The 18,572-nt window shown below is 45.1% G+C and overlaps 1 protein-coding gene across 1 annotated transcript; it reads right to left on the bottom strand.

Moving 5' to 3' along the window:
- Window positions 1-2,208: 2,208 nt before the first annotated feature.
- LOC147097407 (cocaine- and amphetamine-regulated transcript protein-like) lies at window positions 2,209-9,039 on the bottom strand. Its single transcript, XM_085972360.1, has 3 exons — window positions 8,810-9,039; window positions 6,399-6,482; window positions 2,209-3,280 (listed from the first exon to the last, which is right to left on the bottom strand). Exons 1-3 carry the CDS (start codon window positions 9,023-9,025, stop codon window positions 3,173-3,175), a joined length of 408 nt encoding a protein of 135 aa, XP_085828486.1. The 5' UTR covers window positions 9,026-9,039; the 3' UTR covers window positions 2,209-3,172.
- Window positions 9,040-18,572: the final 9,533 nt, after the last annotated feature.

Here is an 18,572-nt window from a genome sequence, read left to right as displayed (position 1 = left end):
TTGGCGGCCGTTAGCGAGCGGGAAACTTCGGGCGGCCCGCCCGCGCTCCGTCCGCGACACCGTGAAACCTGAGAGGGGGAAGTAGAGAGAGACAGAGAGGGAAGAGGAGAAGGAGAGAGAGGGAAGAGGAGAGAGGGAAGAGGAGAAGGAGAGAGAGGGAAGAGGAGAAGGAGAGAGCGAGAGGGAAGAAAGAGAGAGAGAGAGAGAAATTTTTTGAGCTTCAGGCCCCGAGTCCCCCCTGCGCGAGGGTGAGGAGGAGGGGGGGGGGTTGCTAAACACAATATAAAACTCAAATAAATTGTTAATTAATTCCCTAACACATAATTGAAATATTTACCTTACTTCCCTAACACACTGAAAGTGTGGGGAAAAAATTGTGAAAAATCAAGATGGCGGCCACTCACCTCGGTTCAGAAGGATAAGGCCCGCCCACACACGCATCGATTGGTCGACCGGTCAGGTCACCGAAGCGTAGGATTGGTCAATCGTCGAGTCACTCAACACTCAACTGTAGGAAGGAACCCGCCGTCCGATTGGTCGACCTCGACGTCACACGGTCGCTAATGAGATGCTAATGAGTGGAAGGCTGAACGTTTTTCGGATACCGTGGGTGGGATTTTTGCGCGGCCGAAATGTAAATACGCCTATGACCGGTCCGGAATCGCAAGCTTTCTTTTGAGGCGACGCGCGCGTCGGTACGCTCTGTAACTTTCAAACGTATAGAGAACGGACAGACAGACAGACAGACATCGGGACAGAAGAGCCGCTTTATGTATATAAGATAAGGTTCCCTCTCAGTTGCCTCCTTCAACATTAAAGGGCCCCTGTCTTTCTACATAACTCAATCCTTTGACACTAGAGATGAGTCTCTTTGTCACTGCTTCGCACTGTCTCCATAGCTTGAATCATAGACATTTATGGCACAGAAGGAGGCCATTTGGCCCATCGTGTCCGTGCAGGCCGACAAAGAGCTCTCCACCCTAATCCCACTTTCCAGCTCTTGGTCCGTAGCCCTGCAGGTTACGGCACTTCAAGTGCATATCCAAGTACTTTTTAAATGTGATGAGGGTTTCTGCCTCTACCACCCTTTCAGGCAGTGAGTTCCAGACCCCCACCACCCTCTGAGTGAAAAAAGTTCTCCTCAACTCCCCTCTAATCATCTACCAATTACTTTAATCTCTGCCCCCTGGTTATTGACTTCTCTGCTAAGGGAAATAGGTCCTTCCTATCCACTCTATCTAGGCCCCTTGTTCTGGACCGATGGACATTGTGACATCCTGGATGTTTTTACATGCAATAGCACCCTCTGGTGGCGGTTATTGTGTTAACAGTTTGTAAGCTGGAAAGGTCATCTGTTCCTTTCTTCCTGTGTGAGGTCAAGGTCATCTGTTCCTTTCTTCCTGTGTGAGGTCATTTGACCTTTGTTCCTTTCTTCCTGTGAGAGGTCATTTGACCTTCTTACCTTTCTTCCTGTTGACCCCAGGAAGCAGTTTTACCAGGAAGAACCTGACTTAAGTAATGGAGAATTCCATGAGGGATTTTCAATCCAGTGTAATCTGACTTCATATGTTAGGCCAAACGCAATATCTTTTCACAAATTTGTTCAAGTAAAAGCTTCAAAACAGCAAACGCTTCAGGAAGAATTATTATGAATGAGTGTTTAACTTGCTGGATAGCTAGATAGGAGCACGTCTAGCGCGGCCAGTACACCCCTCATAATTTTATACACCTCCAGTAGGTCTCCCCTCAGCCTCCTCTGTTCCAAAGAAAACAACTCCAGCCTGTCCAATCTTTCCTCATAGCTAAAATTCCCCAGCCCAGGCAACATCCTGGTAAATCTCCTCTGCACCTTCTCTAGTGCAATCACATCCTTCCTGTAATGTGGTGACCAGAACTCCACGCAGTATTCTAGCTGTGGCCTAACTAGTGTTTTATACAGTTCAAGCATAATCTCCCTGCTCTTATATTCTGTGCCTCGGCTAATAAAAGCAAGTATCCCTCATTTAAAACAAGGTGCAATCTGACCAGCGCACTGTACAGTTTTGCCATTTAGAAGCTCATTACCCTTCCTTGCTTCTCTTGAACAATTCCTGATTACTAAAGGCTGGTGCCCACAATGATGCCTGATATTGGTGCTGCTGTGTGATCTGCATCGAGCAGAAAGCACTGACCAGTGGGCAATAATCAATCTAAATAATACAAGATGACCACAGGTAATAATTTATTTGGTTAACAATGGCAAAAGAAAATCCGAATACAATAGCAAAATACGGCGGAGGCTGGAAATCTGAAACAACAACAGAAAATGCTGGGAACGCTCAGCAGGTCAGGCAGCATCCGTGGAGAGAGAAACAGAGTTAACGTTTCAGGTCTGTGACCCTTCGTCAGAACTGGAAAAAGTTAGAGTTGTAACAGATTTTTAAGCAAGTGTAGGGACTGGGAAGACGGGGAGGGGAGGAAAGAACAAAAGGGATAGGATGGAAGGCAGGAGAGATTAAAAGACAAAAGGAGATGGTAATGGGACAAGTTAAGAAACAAAAGATGAGTCGAGATGAGGTGCAAATGGCGATGGCAGAATCATCAACAGCTGCCATGTGAGAGAGAAAAGAGAAAACATAGGGTGTGAGGTTATAGTCTGAAGTTGTTGAACTCTCTCCTGCCTTCCGTCCTATCACAGACCTTCCCTTTGTTCTTTCCTCCCCTCCCTCCTCTCCCTGCCCCTGCACTTGCTTAAATATCTGTCACTTCTCCAACTTTTTCCCGTTCTGACGAAGGGACGCTGACCTGAAACGTTAACTCGTGTTTCTCGCTCCACGATGCTGCCTGACCTGCTGAGTGTGTTTCTAGCATTTTCAGTTGTTGTAAAAGAAAATCCGAGTTTCCCTCGGTGAGACAAGTAACATATTTCACACCTAACATTGTGTCAACCGACCAACTTCAGTGAGAGACAGAGAGAGCACACTGTGAGTGACTAGCGCAATAATCAGTTTCAATGGAAGTTACACATTTTTTTGTTGGAATTCATGGATCACAATTTAGCAAAATATCAGCTGAAGCTTCAACACCGATCCTTCTGACTTTTGCTCGGGGATGGTTCGCGGACTGATTACATTTTCCCTCTTCAAGACCGTCTCTTGGATCCACACGTTGCCTTTTTTGTTTCCGTGCAGCGTCAGATGCATTTGAGGAGGAAGGAGTTGCAAGAGGTGCCCCTGGCACAGTCGCACAGCTTACCAATCCTCGGCCCTTGCTTGACTGCGCACCTGTCGCCAATGTCACACTGAGGAACAGAAATAGAACCAGTTATCAGTCGGGTTTCCAACACTCGATACTGGAGCCCCGCTTAAAATGGCAACACACTCGGGCTTCTCGGTCATACAGAACGATCCAAGCTGATTTCATTCAGCCCTGAACAACCAGTTTAAGATTGGTGGGGTCCAGAAGCCTAGAAATTCATTGCCCGGCGGCTTTCTTTCACCGGGATCTTTAGGGAATAAATCTAGACTAAAAAGCTAGTATCAGTAATGGTGACCATGAAGCTACCGGATCGCTGTAAAAACCCATCTGGTTCACTAATGTCCTTTAGGGAAGGAAATCTGCCGTCTTTACCCGGTCTGGCCGATATGTGACTCCAGACCCACAGCAATGTGGTTGACCCTTAACTGCCCTCTGAAATGGCCGAGCGAGACACTCAGTTGTATAAGGCGGCGGCTCACCACCACCTTCTCGAGGGCAATTAGGGATGGGCAATAAATGCTGGCCTTGCCAGCAACGCCCACATCCTGTGAACGAATAAATTTAAAAAAAACAACAGCAGGCAATAAAGAAATGGAATCATATATTTTAAGGGAAATTTGTGATGTGCAAAGAATGGAATACCAAATAGGGATTATTCCATAACATGTAAGGCACTTACTCATCCAGCACCAAATTAACCCCTGCTGTCTTTTCTCTTTTCTATTTATGCCATTGCTCAGTATCCCGCTAATGGTTTATTGGCACTATTTCCGAGGGGGCTCAGTTGGTAGAGGCAGTGGGTTAACTGATCCGTATAGATCAGACGTTGCCAGGTTCACTGCCTGGTCAGTGTTGAGTTTGTTGAACCCAACCAGGAATGGCAGTAAGGGGTCTGCAACTGGCGTCAATGCCCCAGGGCCAGGGTAGCGGGGAAAATCAGTTTGAGTTCCCATTGCTAATCGCTATCCAGTGACTCTTGCTGCACGGACTTGTGATGTCCCCATGGTCAAATGATCCATTGCCACTCGCCGCATAGCCTCACATGTGAGAAATGGTCACTTGGCCAAGATACAGGAAGGTGACCAGCACCTGTGAAACCAGGTGTCAGCATGAAAGAAATAAAGACTTGTGTTTCTATAGTGTCTTTCGTGAGCTCTGGACGTCCCAAAGCGCTTTACAACCAATGAAGTACTTTTTGAAGTTTAGTCACAGTTGTAATGTAGGAAACGTGACAACCAATTTGCGCACAGCAAGCTCCCATAAACAGCAAAGTGATAATGGCCAGATAATCTGTTTTAGCGATGTTGGTTGAGGGATAAATGTTGGCTGGGACACCGGGGAGAACTCCCCTGCTCTTCGATTAGTGCCATGGGATCTTTTACATCCACCTGAGAGGGTAGACGGGGGCCTCGGTTTAACGTCTCATCTGAAAGATGGCACCTCCGACAGTGCTGCACTCCCTCAGTACTGCACTGGGAGTGTCAGCCTAGATTATGTGGTCAAGTCTCCAGAGTGGTCCTTGAACCCACAACCTTCTGATACCGTGTAAGTGACTGGCATTCTCTGCTGGTGAGCCCATGAGTTTACAGTCATTAAAATGAATGGGGAGATAATCGCAGGCTGGGGAATCTTTAGGATGTCTCAAAGTGCAGGAAAAAAATCCCAGACTCTGCCTTCAGATGAGGGAGCAAGAGGGAAAGGAGAGCAAACCGCCAAACAAAAATAGAAGATGTAATTGAACTGTTATCAATGTATAATATGCACAAATAAGCCTTTGGTGCCTCTGGCAACTTTAAATTTCCTAAATTGGATTACCTTTTTTTTAACATCTGCAAGGAGATTGCATGGCTGGTGTGTGAGTGAGCAGGTTGGCTAGAAGTCACGGTGTGCAGACGTTAACGCCTTGACAGTGTAGGACAGGCAGGATAGACCAGCCGGTCCTTTGGTTTTGTATGTTTGTATGGATGTTGTGCTTGGCTGCGATAGCCCCACAATAGAATAATCTGCTGACTGACTGTCTAAGCTCACGTATGGAGAAAGGCCCTTGGTTGAGGTCCTGGAGGTGTCCTGGTGACCATGACATCTTACCCACAGCAAGAAGCAATTCCTTCAGGAGGTGAAGAGAGAAAACTGGGCTGGGGCCGGGAGGGGGGGGGGGGATTAAAATATTCGCTCAATTGTTAAGTTGAAACTTATAAAATTCTAACAGGACTAGACAGACTAGATGCAGGAAGGATGTTCCCGATGGCGGGGGAGTCCAGAACCAGGGGCCACTGTCTAAGGATAAGGGGTAAGCCATTTAGGACAGAGATGAGGAGGAATTTCTTCACCCAGAGAGTGGTGAACCTGTGGAATTCTCTACCACAGAAGGCAGTTGAGGCCAATTCATTAAATATATTCAAGAAGGAGTTGGATATATTTCTTAAGGCTAAAGGGATCAAGGGATATGGGGAGAAGGCAGGGGCAGGGTACTGAATTTGGATGATCAGCCATGATCGCATTGAATGGCGGAGCAGGCTCGAGGGGCTGAATGGCCTACTCCTGCTCCTATCTTGTTTGTTTCTATGTATCTACGTAAGTGCTGCCTTCACTTACAGAGATTCAAATGTCTAAATTACTTAAGATATTGTAGTGATGCTGGGTTACTTCAGCTGAAGGAGTTCACACCAAAGGCATCACTATGGTAACCCTCATCCTATATTAGTTTGTAAGCGATTAATAATGGAGGGAGAGCAGTGACGGCAAACTAACACTTTGGTAGCCTGTGGCTAGAAGACCACTGTAAATTTCAACTTTTGGTATACATGACATTTTAATATAACAAAAACAAATTGGGAAAACCAAGCAATTAATTTTACCCATTGTTAAGAAATACAGAAATCATTTAGCTAGCTGACGTTAAGTGACAATGATGTGAATACTTTAAAGTCAATGATAACTTTTAAAGAGGAACCGAGTCTATACCTGTTCAGAAAGGGGAGGCAGCTATTAATAAATCTATTAGATTGGCATAGAGTTAGGAGAAGTCTTGATGGCGTAGTCCATGATTGAGGTATGGACTGTAGAAGGAGTGGGCCTGATGGTCATTTCTCATTTCAAGCTTTCATGTTTTCTCACCCCTGCCACAGGAAACCAGTAAAATGATTTGGTCTGAAACTCACCATCGGGATTTGTCCAGCTTTTTTCTCGTAAGCGGGAAACCTGGTGTTCTGGATTTTCCCCAGTATATCTTCCATGGCTTCAAACTGTTGAGGAATAACATTTATTTAAGAATACATCCTCTTGCTACTTGACAAACCTTTTCAGAGAAAGAAAGCACTTGCATTTATGTAGCACCGTATCCTATTTCAGAACAGTCCCGGAGCACTTCACCTAGATTGAACCATATTATGCAGATACTGAATTACATTGTGCAGTTACTGTTGTGTGGGTTAACATGGAAGCTATTTTGTACACAGCAAGGTCCCACAAACAGTGCTAGGATGAATGATCAGTAATTCTTGTCTTTTTAGTGGTCAATGGAGGGATGAATGTTGGACAGGACACCGGGAGAGCTCCCTACTCCTCTTGGATAATACCCTTGAATTATTAATGTCAATCTAAACCACCAGGACAAAGAGACAAAGAGACAGAACCTTGGTTTAATGACTCACCTGAAGGAGAGCACCTCCACCAATGCAGCAGTCCCTCAGTATTGCATGGAAGAGTCATCTTAGATTATGTGCTCAGTAAAACCTCGATACTCACTGGATTTTCTAGCTTTTTTAAATCCTCTAGATTGTCAGTATCTAAAGTTACGCCAACATATCTCAAAGAAAGACCTGCATTTATTGAACACCTTATATTTCAGAATGGTCCCAAAGCACTTCACCTAGATTGAATCATATTATGCAGATGGTGAAGTACATTGTGCAGTTACTGTTGTGTGGGTTAACATGGAAGCTATTTTGCACACTGCAAGATTCCACATACAACAATAGAATGAACGATCACATATTAGACTGGCTTGCTTGCTCAAGTCCTGGATTAGGGCTTGATCCCAGACAAGCTTCTGTCTTCATGGTAAAACTGCTATCAACTGATTGAAGCGCACTCATTCCAAATATGTAATTATATTCTTTCAATCTCCCATTAGAAAAAATATTGATATCCCTTTTCAGAGGGTGTCTAAATATCATTTTACATTATAAAAGAAAACATCTCTTTACATAAATTAAATGTTGTAACTGATTGCACAGATCTCGCAACCTTCCATATTAAAATCTACAGTCTACCTATTCAAGCATATCTGTTGCAAAAAGCAAAAGGATGCTGGAAATCTGAAATAAAAACAGAGGACGCTGGAAATACTCAGCCGATCAGGCAGCATCTGTGGAGAGAGAAACAGAGTTAACGTTTCAGGTCGATGACCCTTCGTCAGAACTGGAAAAAGTTAGAGATGTAACAGGGATGATTTTAAACAAGCATGAAATGTGTTGGCGCTCTCCATTCTACTTCATGAAGGTTGTTGCTATCTCTAGAACAGACCAGACAGAATTTCCAAACATGGTTTATTACAAGAAGTGTCTGAAATGTTAAGGTATTGAGGTCATTCAGGGATGTCTGAACGTAAATCTAAAGTTGTGCAAGCACTTTTATTAAACTTTTGACATCTTTACTTTGCTACTTTAAAAAAAAAAATCAAATGAGCTTTCCCCCCAAAGTTTGACACGATTCTTTATTCTAATCAATCCGGGGATAGTTTTGTAAGTGACTGTCAGAGAAATACAAAAACACATCTCTCAGTAAATCACTGAGCTACTCTGCATTCCTTTTGCTTTTTGAAAACTATAGATTTTTCGATCGAGTAAAACGCTCAGACCAGACTAGACAGAACCTGCAAACTAAACAGGCTGGTCCCGAGAAATGGACTTGGGGAGCAAAGAAACCGTAGATGAGAAAAAAGATATAAGAACTGGATTCGAAAATGGGAAAACCGGGAAACATTTCAGATCAGTAACCTTTCATCAGAACTGGAAAATGTTCGAGATGTAACAGGGAGGTTGCAATCACAGGGAGGCTGCAATCATTTTAAACAAGCAAGTATTTTGGTGGAGCTCTCCACTCCACACAGCATGAAGGTTGTTGCCATCTGGAGACCAGACAGAATTTCCAAACGTGGTTTAGGACTGCACCCGCAGTATTTGGCTTTTTTGCAACAGATATGCTTGAATAGGTAGGCTGTATATATTACTATGGAGGATTGCGAGGTCTGTGCAATCAGTTAAAACATTTAATTTATGTAAGGGGATTTTAAAAAAATGTTATAATGTAAAATGATATTCATATACACTTTCGAAAAGGGATACCAATTTTTTTTCTAATGGGGAAATTAAATGAATACAATAATTTGATTGGGTAAATGAGAAAAAGAAAACTGCAGTTCAAATAAGCTGGAATTGGAAATTAAATGCGTAAGAAAAGTTCGCTGGATAATGGTTTGCAAAGTAGCTAAGCTGCGGTGCAGCAGAGGAGAGGCAGTGATTGGGGAAAAGCGGGAGGGAGGCGAAAAGTTAGGTTAATGCAGACTGACCAGTTCCTTCTCGGTGGAGCCGCTGTGCTTTTTGGCCGGGTAGTCCTCGGCGGAGATGGCTTCTCTCGACTGCCCCTGGCAGTGCAGAAGCAGGAGACTGGCGCACAAGAGGAGCAGGAACACGCCGGAGCTCTCCATGGTGCTGAAACGACTGTGGCCAGCTTCGAGATCCCTGTGAACTGAGTTCTCGCTCTGATCTTCTCTGCGCAGGGACATCTCTTTCTCTCCCTCCCTCCCCCCTTTTTATAGCCTTGAAGTTGCCCAGCCAGCTCGCTAATGAGTGTGAGGGCGCTCTGATTCGTCCAGGCTCCCAACAGCTTTCTCCATCCATCTCCAAATGTGGGTGGTGCTTGCCAAAGGAACCTTCAGACTGATTGTGCCCAAACAAACCTCGGCCCTTCAATTTGATTTCGCGTTTAAAGTAAAACTGTGGGTGTTGTAGAAATATATGGAGATTGTTCAGTATCCCCTTCATTTCTCAAACCATACATTGTGGGCTAAATCGCAATTGAATCCAATCCTGGACACAAACAAACTAAATATATCCCGAAGTTAACCTCTTAGCTTTTTATAAAACTAACAATCTCCACTATTTTAACAAAATAGTGATTTTTTTGTAAAGATTTCACTCTCTAACTCAGGGACGTGTCATCTTTCAATCTAAACTGTCATTGTTCAGACGCTTTTTGTATTATTATTTGAGGGGGGGAAGATATATAAGTTCACATTTTTAGACATTATAACATATCCTGAATTTAGTTTTACTTTGTTTAAAAGTCGGTTTAATTTTAATAGTGAAGTGGTGGCTGTACCTTGTTAAACATCTCACCAACTCCGTCTGCTATTTCCATCATACTTTACACAATTAAAAGGTGTTTGGGGATTTCAGTCAGTGTTCCTCAGCTTCTGAAGACTAGCGAAGCCAACCTTGGACTGAGTTTACCCTTTAATCACTGAACAGCGTTGGGTAGGTAGAAGGAAAAGGGTGAGACAATCAAGCATTTCCTCAGAGATCATTCCAGTAAAAAGAACTTAAACAAATGAGGAGATTTCAGACAGTTAGAAACACACCCTTTATCACAGCCAGTTTCATCATTCATTTATCAGGCTTTTACTGACCAAAGCCCTCCTTCCATCTTTCTGTTTCCTTAATTTTCTCCATTCTTGTTTTTTTTTCCTTCTGCTTTTCCAGTTACCTATTAGGAATAAATAAGGGAGGGACCTATCTCGTTAACCTCCTCCCTATCTCGTTAACCTCCTCCCTATCTCGTTAACCTCCTCCCTATCTCTTTAACCTCCTCCCTATCTCGTTAACCTCCTCCCTATCTCTTTAACCTCCTCCCTATCTCGTTAACCTCCTCCCTATCTCGTTAACCTCCTCCCTATCTCTTTAACCTCCTCCCTATCTCTTTAACCTCCTCCCTATCTCTTTAACCTCCCCCCTATCTCGTTAACCTCCTCCCTATCTCTTTAACCTCCTCCCTATCTCATTAACCTCCTCCCTATCTCGTTAACCTCCTCCCTATCTCTTTAACCTCCCCCTAGCTCGTTAACCTCCTCCCTATCTCTTTAATCTCCTCCCTATCTCTTTAACCTCCTCCCTATCTCGTTAACCTCCTCCCTATCTCGTTAACCTCCTCCCTATCTCTTTAACCTCCCCCTATCTCGTTAACCTCCTCCCTATCTCTTTAACCTCCCCCATCTCGTTAACCTCCTCCCTATCTCTTTAACCTCCCCCCTATCTCGTTAACCTCCTCCCTATCTCTTTAACCTCCTCCCTGTCTCATTAACCTCCTCCCTATCTCTTTAACCTCCTCCCTATCTCTTTAACCTCCCCCCTATCTCGTTAACCTCCTCCCTATCTCTTTAACCTCCTCCCTATCTCATTAACCTCCTCCCTATCTCGTTAACCTCCTCCCTATCCCTTTAACCTCCCCCTAGCTCGTTAACCTCCTCCCTATCTCTTTAACCTCCTCCCTATCTCTTTAACCTCCTCCCTATCTTGTTAACCTCCTCCCTATCTCTTTAATCTCCTCCCTATCTCGTTAACCTCCTCCCTATCTCTTTAACCTCTGACCTATCTCTTTAATCTCCTCCCTATCTCTTTAACCTCCTCCCTATCTCTTTAACCTCTGACCTATCTCGTTAACCTCCTCCCTATCTCGTTAACCTCCTCCCTATCTCTTTAACTTCTTCCCTATCTCTTTACCTCTGGCCTCTTGAGCATCTCTGACTTCCTTCGCTCCACCACTGGCGGCCGTTCCTTCAGCCGTCTAGGCCTTAAGCTTTGCAATTCCCTCCTCAAACCTCTTCACCTCTCTACCTCTCTCCCCTCCTTTAAGACGCTCCTTAAAACTTGCCCCTTTGACTCAGATTTTGGCCAGCTGTCCTAATGTCTCCTTCTTTGGATTGGTGTCAACTTTTATCTGCCGACGTTCCTGTGAAATGCCTTGGGACATTTTACTATGTTAAAGGTGCTGTATAAATGCAACTTTTTGTTGTTGTCGTATGGCATCCAGCATACAGACCTTGCCAATGGGTTGAATAGAATGAGCTGAATCGCCTTTTCCCATTCTACTTTCCCTTAAGTTTATTAAAATTGTGATTTTTTTGGTTCATGACTGGAGAAATTAAACATGGTCCATTTTGTGCAGCCAGTGTCAGCATCAAGCAGTGCCAGATCACTGACATTTCACCTCTGGGACATGTTTCAAGTCCAATTCAGACACAGGGGTGAAAGGCTCCTCTTTCAGTTGATTCTAAAGATCATACTCGAAAGGAGTTTTGGCAGCGTCACCCAGCTTATTGAGGGCATGATCACACAGCCCTAAACTGGCAGTTTCACTTAGGGGAAGCTGAGGATGGCTGGGGTAAAAAGTAGAAAGAATGATGCACTGGTGCAACTCCTCTGAGATGAGAGGAGGGGAGGGGTGGTAATTGGCACGTAATTGGTGTAGTAGGGGCTACTCTCACATCTAACTGACCTGGAGCTGCTTGAAGCTGACACTGGGTGAACCTGTTTCATTTTTTCCAGTGATGAATGTCGAATGGGAAAAGGCCATTTAGCTCATTCAATTCACTCTGTGGCTAAGCTCTGTGTGCTGGATGCTTTAAAAGGGCATGTTCCCTTGTGTCTCAATGTCAAGTCATCTGGACCCTACCAAGCAAGAAAACTGTTGATTGAATCCTCCAACAGCATTTAATGGCAGTGGTTCCTTCCATGTTGGTTACACCAGCTATAACGAGGCGGCTCTTTCAGTTATGCTTAGCTCTTGCTTTTCTCAATGGAGCAGTTGGATGATTTTTTGGAAAGTACATCAGCTTTTACAGCCAATTCAATAGTTTAATGTTGCATCTATCTCTATTTTATCAATTCTGGTATAGTCATTACTCATTTGAACTTGTTCCTCCTAAACTCCAAAAATTTGGTCCTACCTGCTCTTCCTCTCCCTAGCATCCTCGCCCTCACTATTTAAAAAAAAATTGTTTATGGGATCAGGGCGTCGCTGGCAATGCCAGCATTTATTGCCCATCCCTAGTTGCCCCTTGAGAAGGTGGTGGTGAGCCGCCTTCTTGAACCGCTGCAGTCCGTGTGGTGAAGGTGCTCCCACAGTGCTGTTAGGGAGGGAGTTCCAGGATTTGGGCCCAGCGACGATGAAGGAACGGACGATATATTTCCAAGTCAAGATGGTGTGTGACTTGTAGGGGAACTTGGAGGTGGTGGTGTTCCCATGAGCCTGCTGCCCTTGTCCTTCTAGGTGGAAGAGGTCGCGGGTTTGGGAGGTGCTGCCGAAGAAGCCTTGGCGAGTTGCTGCAGTGCATCTTGTAGATGGTACACACTGCAGCCACGGTACGCTGGTGATGGAGGGAGTGAATGTTTAAGGTGGTGGATGGGGTGCCAATCAAGCGGGCTGCTTTGTCCTGGATGGTGTCGATCTTCTTGAGTGTTGTTGGAGCTGGACTCATCCAGGCAAGTGGAGAGTATTCCATCACAGTCCTTACTATATTGAAATTAGATTCATAAGAACATAAGAATTAGGAGCAGGAGTCGGCCATTCAGCCCTTCGAGCCTGCTCCGCCATTCAGTAAGATCATGGCTGATCTTTGATCTCAGCTCCACCTTCCCGCCCGATCCCCATATCCCTTAATATCCAAAAACTATCGATCTCTTTCTTGAATATACTCAACGACTGAGCATCCACAGCCCTCTGGGGTAGAGAATTCCAAAGATTCACAGCCCTTCGAGTGAAAAAAATTTCTCCTCATCTCAGTCCTAAATGGCTGACCCCTTATGCTGAGACTGTGACTGTGGTTCTAGACTCCAGACACAATAGTCCAGGTGTGGTCTCGCCAGGGCCCTATATAATTGCAGTAAGACTTCTTTACTCTTATACGTCAATCCTTTTGTAATAAAAGCTAACATACCATTTGCTTTCCTAATTGCTTGCTGTACCTGCATGTTAACTTTCTGTGATTCGTGTACAAGGACACCCAGGTCCCTCTGAACACCAATATTTCCCAATCTCTCACCGTTTAAAAAATACTCTGCTTTTCTATTATTCCTACCAAAGTGGATACCTTCACATTTCTCCACATTATTTTCCATCTGCCGTGTTCTTGCCCACTCACTGAGCCTAGTGGTGAGAGGTGACTCATTGTATCATCTCCGCATCTAACTCATTCTCTCCCAGAAGGCAGAAAATATTAGCTACACCCTTGTTTAAAAATTAACAGTTCGTGTGTAAAGTAAAAACATTTGAAGGAGAAAACATGCAATAGCAACTAATGAGGGACAATGTTACTAAAGACAGAATTTTTTTTAAAAATTTTAATACACAATTAACTGCAGAATTTCCAAAATGGGGAACACCAAAATTGGTGAAAAATTGTGGGGCTGCTTGTGATATTAGTGAAAGCAAAGTGGTTCAGTGTGATTTATGCCTAAAAAATAAATAACTTCAAGTATTTCAGGCATCATGCTGCAGTGCAGTATTAATATATGCATGTTTATGAGCAGTGTGATGGTAATAAGCATTAGTGCACTGGTTCTCTGTGAGAGAGAAAGAGACAGACATAGGTTTGAGTCCCAGTCCACTCATCAGCTCTCAATCTGAGCCACTTTGTGTATGGCAGTACTGAGGAAAGGCAGCAGCACATCTGCATGGAAATGGCAATTTTGCATGGCTGCCGGCACATCGGATTGACCACGGCACATCTGCGTGGAAATTGCACATCTGCATGGCAGCAGCACATCTGCATGGAAATGGCACATCTGCATGGAAATTGCACATCTGCATGACAGCAGCACATCTGCATGGCAGCGGCATATCTGCATGGCAGCTGCACATCTGCATGGCAGCGGCACATCGGCATGAAATTTCACATCTGCATGGCCACAGCACATCTGCATGGCAGCAGCACATATGCATGGAAATTGCACCTCTGCCTGGCAGTGGCACACCTGCATAGATATTGCACATCTACATGGACATTGCACATCTGCATAACAGCAGCACATCTGCATGGAAATTGCACATCTGCATGGCAGCAGCACATCTGCATGGAAATTGCACATCTGCATGGCAATGGCACATCTGCATGGTGACAGCACATCTGCATGGAAATTGCACATCTCACGCTAGCAGCATATCTGCATGGCAGTTGTTCCAGTGTTGTCACTGGTCCTCTGCAACGTAATTGGGATGAATTCCAGGCATCAGCAGCCTGACCACATATAGTCGAACAGCATCCAGTGGTTCCACTCTATAAACACACCATAAGGAGCAGAGATGCCATAAGACTCTGCTAACCTTCATTAAACTCTCTGAAACAGGTTTTTGATGCAGTGTATGAAGCATTTACCACCAAACACTGCAGGGACACTATAGCAAATTCTTAACTCTCACTTGAGAGTTGCCAGCAATCGGTTCTTTGGCTTGAGAGAGGAATTACGTGACAGTGTGATTCAGAGAACTAAATCTATCGCCTTGAAAATAATGCTTCGAGTGATAAAGTAAATAGGAGAAAGTGAAAGACAATAAAGAAACGATAATTTCCACAACTTCAATCCATTTCCCATTGAGCGTCAGAGCAAACCTGCCCTCAAAGACCAGCAATTATTATCAGTTAGCTTACAGCTCAGTAAGTGCTCTAACTCACGCGGTGGGACTCGTACAGCCATGGTCTGGTTCTTTTATTTGGCTGACTTCTTTTCTTTCTTTTGCTCCTGTCTTGTTAATTTGACATGGGATGCTTAATAAAGTTAATTGCCGCAGTCTTAGCCTCAAGGTTGTCGTGGCAGAGAGCAGGAATAAAAGAAGCAGTAGCATCGATAGTTGAACCAGCAGATCAAACCGTTGATAATAGCTTGTTTTGGCAGTAATAAGGTCTTTGGGGAATCTCTGTTCTTCTCAATGATTCCCTGCAGATGTTAAACTCGAGGATTTTAGCTCGGCTGTTCCCAGCCGCAAGCGAAAGGGAAGCTTTTGAATACAGTAAATAGTAATTATTTTCTATTCTCCCTCCCTTCCCCCTACTTGTTTGGAGTTCTTTGGATGGGTTAATCTCTGGTGGATCTCCGCGGTCTCCAAGGAGCTCAGTGTTTCTTTAAGCTGCCGCAGAAAGTGATAAAGGAGGGTGACTTTTGATTTTCTTTCCCCTGTTTTCTGCCTTCCACTCTGAAGATGCTCATACAATCATACAGCACAGAAGGAGGCCACGCTGACTGGGAGCCTGGGCGGATTTCTACAGGCCGCTCTTCAGTGCCTCATTCTTCGGGTACGAGGCTAGATAGTTAGCATGCTGTTCAACCATGGGAGGGGGGGGGAGGACTAGTAATCCAGAGGCCTGGACTAATGATCCGGAGACACGAGTTCAAATCCCACCACGGCAGCTGGGGAATTTAAATTCAGTTAATTAAATAAAATCTGGAATGAAAAGCTAGCATCAGTAATGGTGACCATGAAACTACCAGATTGTTGTAAAAACCCATCTGGTTCACTAATGTCCTTTAGGGAAGGAAATCTGCTGTCCTTACCCGGTCTGGCCGATATGTGACTCCAGACCCACAGCAATGTGGTTGACTCTTAACTGCCCTCTGAACTGGCCGAGCGAGACACTCATTTGTCAAGAAGGCAGCTCACCACCACCTTCTCGAGGGCGATTAGGGATGGGCAATAAATGCCGGCCTTCGCCAGCGACGTCCACATCCCGTGAATGAAGTTTAAAAAAAGGTTGCATTGCATTTGAGCCAAGCTTCTCTCGTCGCCCGACGTTCACACGCCTGCGCATTCGACCAGGATTGAGAACGCTGGTCAATTTATCCGCTCCCGAATCCAGGGGTGCCGGATGCAGCAGGAGAATCACATGTTGCGAGCCTTTTCCCTCATTGTATAACATATTTATTTTCAGGTTGGCACTTCAGGTGCCTGAGGCATGCACCCATTAAATATTTATACATCACTGCACCATTAAACAATGGAGGGACCACTGTAAAAGCAACAGCCCTCGACTAATAAACCATTTTCTTTACCTCAAACAACCAACATTTGGAAAGGAATGGGGTAATTTGCTTGTGTTGCGAAAGCAACAATTGTTTCATCGGCTTTTCATTCAAGGCTATAACAAAGGCCAGATATTTCATAGAAGAGTCGCTTAATTGCAAATGCTTTTTTAGCAGAAGTAATCATGTAAGTCTTTGTTATTGAGGCAAGCAGTTTTACAGAAAATTATTCACGATACACAATCATCTTTTCTTATTTGTTCTCAGAATGTGGGCAACATTGGTGCGGCTACATTTATTGCCCATCCCTAGTTGCCCCCGAGAAGATGGCAGTGAGCCGCCTTCTTGTCACAGTTGTGGTTATGACTGAGTGGCTTTCTGGGCCAATTCAGAGGGAAATAGCAATCAACCAAATAACGTGGGACTGGAGTCACGTGTAGGCCGCACCAGGCAGTGTTGAGACTGGAGTCACGTGTAGGCCGGACCAGGTAGTGTTGAGACTGGACTGGAGTCATGCATAGGACAGACCAGGCAGGGGTGGTACTGGAGCCATGTGTAGGCCGCACCAGGCAGGGGTGAGACTGGAGTCATGTGTAGGACAGACCAGGCAGGGGTGGTACTGGAGTCATGTGTAGGCCGCACCAGGCAGGGGTGAGACTGGAGTCATGTGTAGGCCGCACCAGGCAGGGGTGAGACTGGAGTCATGTGTAGGCCGCACCAGGCAGTGTTGAGACTGGAGTCACGTGTAGGCCGGACCAGATAGTGTTGAGACTGGACTGGAGTCATGCATAGGACAGACCAGGCAGGGGTGGTACTGGAGTCATGTGTAGGCCGCACCAGGCAGGGGTGAGACTGGAGTCATGTGTAGGACAGACCAGGCAGGGGTGGTACTGGAGTCATGTGTAGGACAGACCAGGCAGGGGTGGTACTGGAGTCATGTGTAGGCCGCACCAGGCAGGGGTGAGACTGGAGTCATGTGTAGGCCGCACCAGGCAGGGGTGAGACTGGAGTCATGTGTAGGCCGCACCAGGCAGGGGTGAGACTGGAGTCATGTGTAGGACAGACCAGGCAGGGGTGGGACTGGAGTCACGTGTAGGACAGAGCAGGTAGTGTTGGGACTGGACTGGAGTCATGTGTAGGCCGCACCAGGCAGGGGTGGGACTGGAGTCATGTGTAGGCTGGACCAGAAATGAGAAGGACTGGAGTCAAATGTAGGCCGAATGTGTTCCCCTCCAGTTGTTTTTTTTACAAGAATCCAGCAGCTTTCATGATCCTTTATTTCCTGTTGCCACCTCACAAATGAGCAGTCATTAAATTCGCTTTCACAATCTGCCATGGTGGGAGATTGCATATATATAATACAGTCTACAGCACAGAAACAGGCCATTCAGCCCAACCACACGAGCCTCTCCCCTTCCCTCCATCAACCCTATCAGCATATCCTTCTATTTCTTTCTCCCTCATATGTTTATCAAGCTTCCCCTTAAATGCATCTTTGCTATTTACCTCAAATATTCCTTGTGGTAGCGAGTTCCACAGTCTTACCACTCTTTGGGTTTCTCCTGAAGTCCCTATTGGATTTATTAGTCACCATCTTATATTATTGGCCTCTAATACAAAAGCAAAATACTGCAGATGCTGGAAATCTGAAATAAAAACAGAAAATGCTGGAGATACTCAGCAGGTCAGGCAGCATCTGTGGAGAGAGAAACAGAGTTAACGTTTCAGGTCGATGGCCCTTCGTCAGAACTCTGTCGAAAGGTCATCGACCTGAAACGTTAGCTCTGTTTCTCTCTCCACAGATGCTGCCTGACCTGCTGAGTATTTCCAGCATTTTCTGTTTTTATCTTATATTATTGGCCTCTAGTTTTGGACTCCCCCACAGGCGGAAACATTTTCTCTACGTCTACCCTATCGAACCCTTTCATAATCTTAAAGACCTCTTTCGGGTCACCCCTCAGCCTTCTCTATTCTTGAGAAAAGAGCCCCAGCCTGTTCAGCTTTTACGCGATTTCACAATCATTGAGTTACTAATCCAGCACCGTAACCACGACTCTACCATTCCTTTTTAAACCTAGTATAATGCAGCATCTTTCCCACTCAGATCACATGGACCGCATCATGGGCAGCACACTCACGATACGTGCTGGCTGCATGAAAGGCCTCGGCAGCACCAAGGGGATCTCAGTAGATTCACCACGTAGTTCTCCGGTTTGTGCACTGCGCTTGTCAGCAGAGGTTATAGTATTTATTGCCGTGGCT

This window comes from Somniosus microcephalus, chromosome 32, assembly GCF_052327205.1.
Source record: "Somniosus microcephalus isolate GS21.2 chromosome 32, FLI_Smic_1.0, whole genome shotgun sequence".
Taxonomy (NCBI): domain Eukaryota; kingdom Metazoa; phylum Chordata; class Chondrichthyes; order Squaliformes; family Somniosidae; genus Somniosus; species Somniosus microcephalus.
This window is presented reverse-complemented; position numbering and strand designations above follow the sequence as displayed.